At 39.4% G+C, this 12,287-nt stretch overlaps 3 protein-coding genes across 3 annotated transcripts; 2 read left to right on the top strand and 1 right to left on the bottom strand.

Annotated features, from left to right (window-relative positions):
* The first annotated feature begins 583 nt into the window (after window positions 1–583).
* LOC116178590 (microtubule-associated proteins 1A/1B light chain 3C-like) lies at window positions 584–7,633 on the top strand. The gene is made up of 4 exons (XM_031498136.1): window positions 584–1,718; window positions 1,873–1,928; window positions 6,947–7,053; window positions 7,111–7,633. The coding sequence occupies exons 1-4, from the start codon at window positions 1,571–1,573 to the stop codon at window positions 7,277–7,279; spliced, it is 480 nt and encodes a 159-aa protein (XP_031353996.1). The 5' UTR covers window positions 584–1,570; the 3' UTR covers window positions 7,280–7,633.
* Window positions 7,634–9,258: 1,625 nt separating this feature from the next.
* Window positions 9,259–10,436, top strand: LOC116178588. The gene is made up of 2 exons (XM_031498134.1): window positions 9,259–9,631; window positions 9,677–10,436. Exons 1-2 carry the CDS (start codon window positions 9,416–9,418, stop codon window positions 10,400–10,402), a joined length of 942 nt encoding a protein of 313 aa, XP_031353994.1. The 5' UTR covers window positions 9,259–9,415; the 3' UTR covers window positions 10,403–10,436.
* On the bottom strand, window positions 10,285–11,329 carry LOC116178589 (protein SGT1 homolog). Its single transcript, XM_031498135.1, has 3 exons — window positions 11,174–11,329; window positions 10,610–11,116; window positions 10,285–10,562 (listed from the first exon to the last, which is right to left on the bottom strand). The coding sequence occupies exons 1-3, from the start codon at window positions 11,192–11,194 to the stop codon at window positions 10,455–10,457; spliced, it is 636 nt and encodes a 211-aa protein (XP_031353995.1). The 5' UTR covers window positions 11,195–11,329; the 3' UTR covers window positions 10,285–10,454.
* Between the last annotated feature and the right edge of the window lie 958 nt (window positions 11,330–12,287).

The following is a 12,287-nucleotide window of genomic DNA, read 5'->3' on the forward strand; positions in this document are numbered from 1 at the left end:
GAAGAATAAAAAAAGAGAAAATTGCCGAGCGAGCCGAAGGCGAGTTCGGCACACAATCAGCTCGTTTCTTCAAAACGAAGATCAACGGCACAGCTGGAGCTCGATTTGTACCGAACTCTCCTTTGCTTCACTAAGTATTGAGTGATATAGAGCTCATTTATTAGATTTCACTGAAGAACAAAAAAAAGAAAGATTGCCGAGCGAGCCGAAGGCGAGTTCGGCACACAATCGGCCTGTTTCTTCAAAACGAAGAGCAGCAGGAGCTCAGCTTGTTCTGAACTCATCTTTGCTTAGCTAGTCATTGATTGATTCGGAACTCATTTATTAGATTTGACTGAAAACCAAAAAAAAAAGAAAATTGCCGAGCGAGCCGAAGGCGAGTTCGGCACACAATCGGCTCGAAGGCGAGTTCGGCACACAATCAGCTCGTTTCTTCAAAACGAAGCATAACAGGAGCTCAATTTGCTTCGAACTCACCTTTGCTTAGCCAGTCATTGATTGATTTGAAGCTCATTTATTAGATTTGACTGAAGACCAAAAAAGGTGTCACTGCCAAAGGTGAGTTCGGCACAGAATCGGCTCGTTTCTTCAAAACGACGCACAATGCCTCAGTAGCAGCTCGCTTTGTAACGAACTCACCTTTGCTTCATTAGTAATAGATTGATTCGGAGCTCATTTACGAGACTCGACTAACACCAAAAAAAAGGTGTCATTCTCGAGCAAGCCGAAAGCAAGTTCGGCACGTAATCGGTTCTTTTCTTCAAAAAGAATTCCAACGGCACCAAAGCGAACTTCCCTTTGCTTCGAAAATCTCAGCAGTTTCAGGAAATTGAAGGAATTGATAATAATTTCGGGAGCAAGCTTCGGAGAATCTGGGAAGAATTTCAGGAGTGGAATTTTAAAATGCGAGGAAAATTTTGGGACAATTTCAACCGGATCCTTCCTTATTATTTGCATTCGATAGATTATGAAGTCAAATAGACCAAGGTCAACAAAACCAAAGTGGACCGTTTTCAAAAAAAGGTAAATCGAGATGTTGGAGGAAGTCCCCATTACAAAGAAGAAATTGTATGGTAATTCCTTTGTTTTTCTGCCCTCGATATCTAATCGGGGCGTGTACAGAAGCAGTTGGCAACTAAGTATCTCCACAACGGACGGCATTCACAAATAATCTTTCGGAATTCAAAGAAAAGCAAATAAGGCTGTTAACGTAAATGCTATACACACAGTAAACATTAATCAACAACCTTGATGGGTTATCAGGAAAGTTCTACAATAATAAATTCGTAATAAATCAAATCCGGTCCTGTATTTTTCAATAAGCGATAAACGGAGAATAACATAAATTTTTATTGAGAGCCGATTCGCCTGGCAGAGCAGCGCCGGTAGTCGCGTTAAGTACATGACGGCGGGTCACAATTTAAAGAAGCGGCTACGTGCAGTGTTAAACCGTGCCCGAATTTCATTTTTGGAACATTTCGTCGGTTAAAGTGGGTGGTGGTTGGTGCGACAAGTACCGTCCGAGTTTTTTTTTTTTTTGGTTGGCCAAGTTTCGTCTAAATATAACTTTATGTTCGCAACTACTGATATCTGCGATTATAACCAAAACAAACATCTGTGTAAATTGAAAAACACAATGTTGGAGAAGTTCAATGCGGATTTCCGAAGACCGAGGCGGGACATCAACTGCAACACGAAGGGCAAAGGAAAAGCCATCGGTGAGTTTTAAAAAATGTAATGGAAATGGTAGCACCGTTCGAGCCATTTGCCTAATCGATATCATCCAATACAGTGTAAAGTTCAATTTCAAAAAAGTTGTGAAACATTTCGAATTCGGCCGCGAGCACTAACGCTTCATTTCTATTGTTGCAGAAATTAGAAAGGAAGAAGTTATGGCCATTAGAAACAGATTCCCTACAAAAATACCAGTAAGTACTAAGAACCCACGCGTTTGTGCCTCTAAATTTTCCTCGAGTTTTTGAAAAATGAACTATTTCAAAACGGTTAGTAAGCGTCATCTGTCGATTTTCTAAAGTTACACAACACTCTAGATATTTTGTTTGGGCAAAACTGACTGAAACAGGATCAATTTTGAAATTGCCCACGGTTTTTTGAAAAAACCCATTTTCGTCACTTTTGCTTCTGGATTTGCGCGAACTTTCTCGAAAAAGTATTAGAAATACAAAACAATCGACCAAGTCGAGCTGGAAGAGTACATTTTCGTTGAAAAGCGTACCATCTTGTATCACCATGGACAATGTTTTTTTTTGTTTACCGCGTGTTTTCGGTAGATTCGATTTGTTCGTCCACATATACTCAATTGAACATTGAAAACAAAACTGTTAATAAGCTTAAAAAACGGTTCACGGTTACATATTTTGAAATACCTGTACCCACATTCCTATTTTTTTTTTATAGTAACTTCGTGCTGCAAATTTTAGTATAGGCAAATAGCGTACGTACGATTAGCGGTAGGCAATAACTCACCTTTTTTTCTATTTCAGACAGTATACGCCAACATATGCGCAGTTTTAAATGTTGCGTTCATTACAAAAAAGATAATTAAAGTCTTGTAGCCAATGACGTTAGATTTCCACGTAAAGTCAAAGGTTTTTCTAAATCAGGACAGTAAGGCGATTATGCGCTTTTTAAAATAAAAATTTGCGCCCATTAGGAAAATAACAAGAGCGTAGATCCAGTAAAGTCAATTGGCGGCAGATTTCCATTTTAACCTCACCTTTTTTTAGACAATACGCGCGAAACATTGCGTAGTTAAATTTTGCGCCCTTAACAAGAAAAGAAATTGAAGCTTCGAAATCAGACAATAAGCGCAAATTATTGCGCCTTGGAAATATTGCGCCATTAATAATAAATAACAAAAGCACGTAAATCCGGTAAAAGTCCATTGGCGTTAGATGTTTCGTTTGTTAACTCAGCTTTTCCTTTTTCAAACACATTGCCCAAAGTATGCGCAGGTTTAAATTTTGTGCCCATAAAAACAAGAAAAAAGAATTGAAGTTTCGAAAGCAGCAGAAGCGCGAATTATGCGCCTTGGAAATATTTGCCCCCATTATATAAATAACAAAATCGTAAATCCGGTAAAGTCCATTTGGCGGTAGATTTCCATTTTAACTCAGCTTTTCTTTTTTCAAACACATTCGCAAAGTATGCGCAGTTTTTAAATTTTGCGGCCCATGAACATAAAAAAGTAATTATAGGGTAGCCAATGGACGTAACTTCCACGTAAAATCAAGATGTTTCTAATCAGACAGTAAGCGCGAATTATGCGCCTTGAATCAAGTTTGCGCCCATTACATAAATTAACAATACGTAAATCCAGGTTTAAAGTCAATTGGCGTAGATTTCCATTTTGACTCAGCTTTTCTTTTTCAAACCATGCGCAAAGTATGCACCGTTTTTAAATTTGCGCCCTATTAACAAGAAAAGAGAATTGAAGTATATCGAAATCAGGACAGTAGCGGAATTATGCGCCTTGGAAATATTTTGCGGCCCTTATAATAAAAATAACAAATCGTAAATCCGGTAAAGCCCATGTTGGCGTACATTTCCGTTTTTAACTCAGCTTTTCCTTTTTCAGACAGCATTCGGCAAAGAATGCGCAGTTTTAAATTTTGCGCCCATTAATAAGAAAAGAGAATTGAAGTTTCGAAATCAGACAATAGGCGCAAATTATGCGCCTTGGAAATATTTGCACCCATTATAATAAATAACAAAAGCGAAAATCCCGTCAAGTCCATTGGCGTAGATTTCCATTTTAACTCAGCTTTTTCTTTTTTAAACACCATTCGCAAAGTATGCGCAGTTTAAAATTTTCCGCCCATTAACAAGAAAAAAGAATTGAAGTTTCGGAATCAGACAGTAAGCGCGAATTATGCCCCTTGGAAATATTTGCGCCCATTATAATAAATAACAAAAGCGTAAATCCGGTAAAGTCCATTGGCGTAGATTTCCATTTTAATTCAGCTTTTTCTCTTTCAGACACCATGCGCAAAGTTTGCGCAGTTTTAAAATATTGCGCCCATTAACAAGAAAAAAGAATTGAAGTTTCGAAATCGGACAGTAAAATCGAATTATGCGCCTTGGAAACATTTGCACCTCGATTTGCACCCATTGTAATAAATAACAAATACGTAAATCCGGTAAAGCCCATTGGCGTAGATTTCCATTTTAATTCAGCTTTTCCTTTTTCAAACTCCATGCGCAAAGTATGCACAGTTTTAAATTTTGCGCCCATTAACTGGAAAAAAGAATTAAAGTTTCGAAATCAGACAGTAAGCGCGAATTATGCGCCTTGGAAATGTTTGCGCCCATTATAATAAATAACAAAAGCGTAAATCCGGTAAAGTCCATTGGCGTAGATTTCCGTTTTAACTCAGCTTTTCCTTTTTCAAACACCATGCGCAAAGTATCCGCAGTTTTAAATTTTGCGCCCATTAAAAAAAGATAAGTGAAGTATAGTCAATGACGTAGATTTCCACGCAAAATTAAATGTTTCTAAATCAGACAGTAAGCGCGAATTATGCGCCTTGGAAATACAATTTGCGCCCATTAGGAAAAAAACAAACGGCGCATAATTTGCGCTTAATGCCAACTTAAGAAATTTTTGATTTGCTATTGTGGCACAAAACTCGCACCTAACCTCACAATGAGGAAAAAAGCCGAGTTGTCCAGAAGGTCACGCAAAATTTGGGTAGTTTTACATTTATTCAATGGCGCATAATGAGCGTCACGAAAAAAATTGATTTGCGTCGAGTTATTGCTATTGTAGCGCGAAGTTTGAGCCACTCTTAGTATATTGAAACACAAATGTATTCTCAAAGGGCAAAACGGCGCATAATTTACCTTTCAGCAATATCATCTTTTTGTAATCTTAAAATTTATCCAAATGGGCTCCTTCAAATCTCCCAAATCCTAGTCCAAAATCCCCTCGAAGGTTTCTTGATTCTTCAAGAATATCCTAACATGCCTTTCAAGACACTCAACTCCTTTAGTATTCTGCAACATTCTTGAAGTTCTTAATAATCCTACAGTATTTTTGGTGATATCTCAAGATTTACTACTCAAAATCCTTAAACGCAATTTAATATTCTGCAGGAATATCCTAAAAGGCGTTTCCAGACGCTTACCTCCTTTGGTATCTGCAAGATTCTTACAGCTCTGAATAATCCTACGGGATTTTTTTGCTGCCTCAAGATTTACTACTCAAAATCCTTAAACGCAATTTAATATTCTTCAGGAATATCCTAAAAGGCCTTTTGAGACACTTAACTCTTTTAGTATTCTTCAAGATTCTAGCAGCTCCTCATAATTCTACAGGTTTTTTGGATACCTCAAGATTTACTACTCAAAATCCTTAAACGCAATTAATATTCTGCAGGAATATCCTAAAGGTCTTTTGAGACACTTAACTCTTTTAGTATTCTTCAAGATTCTAGCAGCTCCTCATAATTCTACATTTTTTTTGATACCTCAAGATTTACTACTTAAAATCCTTAAACGCAATTTAATATTCTTCAGGAATATCCTAAAAGGTCTTTTGAGACACTTAACTCTTTTAGTATTCTTCAAGATTCTAGCACTCCTCATAATTCTACAGGTTTTTTTGATACCTCAAGATTTTCTACTCAAAATCCTTAAACGCAATTTAATATTCTGCAGGAATATCCTAAAAGGCCTTTTGAGACACATAAGTCTTTTAGTATTCTTCAAGATTCTCGCAGCTCCTCATAATTCTACAGGTTTTTTTTGATACCTCAAGATTTACTACTCAAAATCCTTAAACGCAATTTAATATTCTTCAGGAATATCCTCGGGATTATACTAAAAGGCGTTTCCAGACGCTTGACTCCTTTAGTATCTGCAAGATTCTTACAGCTCTGATTAATCCTACAGGGTTTTTTTGCTGCCTCAGGATTTTCTACTCAAAATCCTTAAACCCCTATTTAATATTCTTCAAGAATATCCTAAAAGACCTTTCCAGGAGCTTGACTCCTTGGTATTCTACAAAATTCTTTTTTATACCTCAGGATTCCTTACATCCAGTTTAATATCCTTCAGGAATATCCTCGGGAATATCCTAAAAGGTCTTTCCAGATGCTTGATTCTGCAAGATTCATGCAGCTCAGGGCTGAGTCGAGCGTTCTAAAAAGCCGCTCGAGCGACGAGTGCTCTAATTGCCTCAAAAATACTCGCGAGCATCGAGCTGTTTTGTAAAGCGAAACCGCTTGCGAGTTCCGAGCACTCCTAAAAGTGCTCGGGCCGTTTATCGCGAGCGCTCGGGAAAAGTGCCCGTGAGTGAAAAAAGCGCTCGAGCGGAAAAAACGTTCGCGAGCGGGGCTTAATCCTTCAGCGCTTGAGAGCGGACAGGAAAAAGCGCTCGAGCGCCGAGCACTTTAAGTAAACGCTTGAGTATCGAGCACCAAGCGGCCGCTCCGAAAAGTTTTTCCGCTTGGAGCGCTTTTTCAAGCGAAACGCTCGCGAGCAGTACCCAGCTCTTAATAATTCTAGGATTTTTTTTGATACCTCAGAATTCTTCAACCCCAAAAATAAAAATTGACACCTGAAAATATTGAAACCTTTTTTGATACCTACTGATCTATCCAAAAACCCGTCCGCATTTTATTCCAGAATGATCTCCTTGGAAAAACTGAATGGAATATTGAAAAATACCGTACCACAGAATAGATACGGAGTACCACAGACGAGACCACAGAATACCAGATGTATAGAAAAGAACGCCCTCCTTGGTATTATTTATTGATATGTATCTAATAGTTATTGACATAGGAAAATGGGTAATCTATGGCATTTTCGGGGCCTGATACTTGACAAACTTTCGGTTTCAAAAACACTAAAGACAAAGTGACAAAATAGAGGCACAAGCGCCATCTTTGATCGACTGAAATTACCCAGATCCTTTTTTCAGATCATAGTACAAAGGTTCACAAAGGAAAACTACCTACCACAACTGGACAAGTCGAAATTTCTAGTCCCCCAAGAAATCACAATGTCGCAATTCCTCACGATCATCAGGTAAGTCGGCCCCTCTTCGCCGTACCGTGCGTGCTTACGGGAAAATTTCCCTTTCAGAAACCGCATGCACGTCGGATCGTCGCAGGCCCTCTACCTCCTCGTCAACAATAAATCGCTGGTCAGTCTGTCGTTAACGCTGGCCGAGGTTTACACCGAGTACGCGTGCACCGACGGTTTCCTGTACATAACGTACGCGTCGCAGGAGGTGTTCGGAGGCCGTAAATGATGTGATCAAACTTGTATTAATAGGAGTAACGGTCGTGAGGAAAGTGAAAACGTGGTGGTAGGATAAGAGTTTACTACTTAGCCGACGTGTTTTCGGAGGGAGGACGAGAGCCGCTGCAACGCGTTCAATTTCTCTTCTTTTTTATTATTATAGTTACTGTGTAATTTCAGAAAGAATAGACTGATCAGGTTTTTAAAGTAGACTTTAAGTTATTGTAGATGTTAATGGTAATTCTCATACCAGTATGTTTACTTAAAAACATTTTAAAAGACTGTTCGTACAATCCGTACCATTTATTAGCATCTTCAAGGGATGTGTTTTGATATTTTTACCAAATAAATTTTCTCAAGTCGTTGTTGCTGAATGAGTGAGGCCGAGTATTTCAGTGGGAGGCGAATGAGACCGACAGGACAATAATCAAAAGGTAAATCAGTACGTACTTACAAATTGTGAGGTTATGGTGCACAATAACCGCTTTAAATCAATTGCAAGCTGGTGGTAGACACATAATTAATTGCCATTGTCTTTAATTTGTTACAAACCATTCATTATCCGGCATAAATAAATAGAATTGTTGAAAAACTGTACAAAACATTAAATGCACCGAAAACTTTTGACAGAAGGCGGTGTTGTCTAGTTGCCTTTGTAGCTACTGAAGCCACAGTCTGTGTCTATGGTGTTGCCACTATCAGTTTTTATCTTATAAAGTGAGTACACACGTTACGCTTTTGATGGTACCCCTCCACCCCTTCGCCACCCAATTACCTTCAAAATGCGCTTTCGTCATATTTTGGCGTTTATTCAGAGACGCAATTTCTTAATTTTTTTTTAAATTTTGGCTCGTAAGTGGGCGGGGCAATTACAAATATCAATGCCCGAACCCGGATTCGAACCATGGACCTTTAGTGCCGCAGTCGGGCTTCCACGCAGTGGCGTAGCGTAGCTTGGTGGCGCCCGGGGCGCGATCAAGGTTTGCCGCCCTATATTTTAGAAGAAGCTGGTGAACATTTTGAGTTCCCTATCGTTTATTGAAAAAAAGAGTTCAAATTTCTTATTCTATTCTTGATTTGATCACTTTTAGAGCGAACGATTGTTGGGGGGGGGGGGGGAGTCACTCCTTGCTGGACTTTATATCTTTCAGTTGATGCCTATATGATCCACGTAGCAGATGAATTACTACAATAAACACAAACAGACAGGCAGAAAACAGCGTAATTTTGAATTATTTTGTAATGCGGTAAAAAACGATATACCCTGCTTCTGAAGTCGAACCTAGAAACGCAAGAATTTCAAAGATATAATGATATTTGAATTGCTTGATAGACATTGTTTAAAAGATTACAGTATATTGAGAAATCAGTATTTAAACTTCTGTTGTATGTACACCAGAAATTCTTCGTCATGTATTTTCGCCTGTTTTTGTCAGATAAAGCAATCGATGGTCGTCGTTGCGTACGAAATAAAAATTTAAATGGATTTTTACAAGATTTTTTTTATCGTTTCCTACTTTTAGTATTTTCAAAAGCGCCCCGGGATATTATTGCAGGTAACCCGCTGCCGCCTCCCCTCCTTCATCCTAAAGCGGCGCCAGGCGGACCACCACTTTGCCACTGCTTCCACGCCACTGAGTCACACAGGCCGGCACTTAGACAAGGAAAGAGACAATCTAAGTAGTATATGAATCTGATTGCTGTTACCACCCCCACAAACTGTTTATGCAATAACAACATACAAATTGTACGTCGACATGAGAGATAGAGCACAAAAGTATGTAGACTGTTGGCAACATCATATAATTATTTAGGGTTATTTTGTACATCCGTGAACCCACCGTAAATAAGCCAATTGTTATAAAGTCATATGAACCGCAATCACTTTCTCACGTTCACCTTTCTCTTGTATGGGTAATATGTAATTTGTATGTAAAAGGTACCTACTACGGTATAGATTTTTGAATGAACCAGTGGCGTAACATATAATTCATAACATAACCTAATTTTTATTTAAACATCGATGCAATATTTATAAAGATATGTATTTTAACTTATGTAATTGCTATTTTATGGCTCATATACGAAACAGCACTTATGCTCAGTAATTAAAAAGTCCCTTAGGTTTAAGTTGAAATCTCTAATTATGAACGCAAAAACGAAAGTGATAGCCGCTTTAAATACAGTTAATCAAGCACTTCGCGAACAGTTAAAGTGGGGCGCCGCCGAGGCTCCAAAGTACGTAAACCACGTAAAGGAGGAGATCATCTACAAGAAGGCGGCCGAAGCGAACGCCTGGTACACGAGAATATTGGGTCTCGACGAGGTGAAGTTTTACCAGCAGCGTGTGATAACGTTACAAGTGAGTAGTTGGTCACCGGCGTTTGAGTTATCGTCGCTTCTTTAGGAGAAGCTCCTCGACGTTCAGGAGAAACGTCGCGAGATCGGCCGTCAGCTCTCCGAGGTGCGGCGCAAGTCGAACGAGCTGCAAGAGCAGATCCACAAGGTGAAGCGACAGGAGGACCTGCAGAGATTTCTCGATTTGATGAAGGAGGAGACGGAGATCTTAAAGCAGGAGCTGTCCGTAACGGACACTTTTAACGGATGCGATCGAGAGGAGCGCGAGATCTTTACCGCGTTTACGAATGCGGTGAAGGACTCGCACGAGAAACAGCGCGCCCAGTTGGAGTACACGAAATATTTCGGATTGATTCTCAGCCTGGTCGGTTCTTTCTTGACGTTCGCCTACTCCACGTTGCGAAAGCAAGATTTGAAGAGGTTCATTGATGAACGATTACGCGTAGATAACGGTGACTTGAGCGCGTCGGTTCTCCAATTGCAATTACAAGAAGGTCTGAAAGAGATGCGTAATGTTTCCGGTGTAATCGATAGGGACAAGCAACTTTTAACGTTAATTAGTAACAATCAAAGGGAGTTATTGAATCGATTAGATAATTCGACGCTTTTAAATGTAATTAATCAAAATCATAGGGAAACTGCGATGGTACTACAGGCGATAGTTCACAGTAAAGCCGTAACGAGCACCGAGCCTTCAGATTCGCAGATCATTCTAGGCGTAGGTGGGATAGCGGCATTACTCGGTTTTATATTATTGAAATGCGTTTTTGGTTAATTTTATAAGCTGAATACAACTCTAACAATAAAAATCGAAGTACACTTCGGAATTACGAATCCCATTTCTTCCACTCCATTCCGTCGGGTGGTTTAACGTCGACGTGTCCTTTACCGATTTCGTTCCAATTCGTACTGAGTACCGTGCCCCCACTTTCCATCTGCAATTAAACTTTATTATGCAACGTGTCATTTCAAATTCACTTACGTAGCTTTTCACCATTGCGCGCTTCACATCATCGCTACCTTTGCCGTAAATATCTTGAAAAAGCATATTTAGTGCCTCCTCTCCCACCGGCTTTTCGCTAGACTCTTGCTTATTGATGTCGCGTTCGATCGCCGTCCAATCCTTACCCGGTTTCGAGGTGGGATACGACGGGGGCCCGCTCGAAGCGGAGGGATCCTGCGGTATTTGTTTGAGTATTTTATCATCCTCTGAGCGTTCCAGGTGTTCCCAACGAATACCTTCCGCTTTCTTTAATTTCACCTCGACCTTCGTTTGAGTCACTTTAAATGTGCACTGGTCGGGGTTCACGTCGTGCGCTACTCTAATTTCCCTAGCGTGCGTGCAATTGTCCGGCAGTGATAGGTTGACGCTAACGGTGTCATTTGTAAAGTTAATTGCGGTTGTATCGGAGTTTACGTTCTTTGCTAGAATTGTTATGACCACTGTAGCCTCGGTTTGGTACCAGTCGTACTTGACGGGGGCCGATCTCTACAAGTCAAAAATGGAGGTTAAGTTTGAATTTATTTTTAAATGCTCTTTACCGACCTTCTCTTGATTGTCTCCCATTGCGTGATCGATAGGAATGATCAAATTATGAGACTTTCTTATTTACGAAAGTTTCACAACAGAAATGCAAAACATTTTTGATTATTCGTTTTAGGGTTTTTTTTAACCTATTAGGGGAATTGAGACTCTGGTGCCACTGCCAACACAAAGTTCAATAAAGTGTATACTGTATACAGGGTGTTACATAAGAAACGTGCAATTTGAAATTATTGAGTTTAGCTGCTGTGCGTAAAAATACTAAAAAACGTGTAAACTCCTATACCCTTAGATCATATATATACATGGATCAAAAACGTTAAAAATACCTGGACGCGACATTGCGCCATTTGTTGTGAAGCATACATTCCACGCATTGTTTTCCACAGGTTTGTCTTGTAAACAACGATGCCGGATCGTGTAAACTCGTTTGTTTGTTTACACGCGTACGTAAATTTGTTTTTAATTTCTAATAGGCGAATTTGTAGACAATTATATCATGGTGCGGCGTGTGCAAAGTATATGATAAACGAACGAAAGGAATATCATTTCACGCGTAAGTACTTTTTTTGAGGTTATATTGCTCTTATGTTTGTTATTGGGGTCAGTGGCATAGGTTATTTATGTTCTCATTTTATAGATTTACAGAACTTAAACGGGAACTCCACTGTTGGTGGAAGCAACTGTCATTCCTCCTTCACACACGCGGCTAAATACATGTTGCCTCCAGTTTTACTGCATGTAGTAGACAGAGAATGCCGCGTCCCAGGTATTTTTAACATCCTTGACATGGATAGAGCTTTCTCATAAGCTCTACTAAAAGACAACCGTTGCCAACATTCCAACGTGCATTTTTATGCCTATCATCTTTTACTATTAGCAAAGAGTAACTAATAATATTCGTTGCTATTAGGTTTGTTTATTCATTTATAGTTGTGAGAGGTTCCACCCTGTGTATACAACTTACGATGATACATACATTTTGTGAGTTGGAAACCATGCAATTTCTAGTCAAAATTGAGCTACGACACTTAATTCCGTGATTGTCTTCGACATTCAACTATAGGTTCCAAACCAGGGGTGGGTTACCCATCTTGCAGGAGCGGCATTACGCTAA

The sequence above is a fragment of the Photinus pyralis genome, unplaced genomic scaffold, assembly GCF_008802855.1.
Source record: "Photinus pyralis isolate 1611_PpyrPB1 unplaced genomic scaffold, Ppyr1.3 Ppyr1.4_LG8, whole genome shotgun sequence".
NCBI lineage: Eukaryota > Metazoa > Arthropoda > Insecta > Coleoptera > Lampyridae > Photinus > Photinus pyralis.

Bases quoted from the DNA above. Each gene is read 5' to 3' on its own strand.
- LOC116178590 (XM_031498136.1), top strand. From the start codon at position 1,571: ATGTTCGCAACTACTGATATCTGCGATTATAACCAAAACAAACATCTG. The intron at 1,719-1,872 runs GTGAGTTTTAAA...CTATTGTTGCAG, and splicing joins GGGCAAAGGAAAAGCCATCG to AAATTAGAAAGGAAGAAGTT. The intron at 7,054-7,110 runs GTAAGTCGGCCC...TTTCCCTTTCAG, and splicing joins CAATTCCTCACGATCATCAG to AAACCGCATGCACGTCGGAT.
- LOC116178588 (XM_031498134.1), top strand. From the start codon at position 9,416: ATGAACGCAAAAACGAAAGTGATAGCCGCTTTAAATACAGTTAATCAA. The intron at 9,632-9,676 runs GTGAGTAGTTGG...TCGCTTCTTTAG, and splicing joins AGCGTGTGATAACGTTACAA to GAGAAGCTCCTCGACGTTCA.
- LOC116178589 (XM_031498135.1), bottom strand. From the start codon at position 11,194: ATGGGAGACAATCAAGAGAAG. The intron at 11,117-11,173 runs GTCGGTAAAGAG...TTTGACTTGTAG, and splicing joins TGGGAGACAATCAAGAGAAG to AGATCGGCCCCCGTCAAGTA. The intron at 10,563-10,609 runs GTAAGTGAATTT...GTTTAATTGCAG, and splicing joins GCGCAATGGTGAAAAGCTAC to ATGGAAAGTGGGGGCACGGT.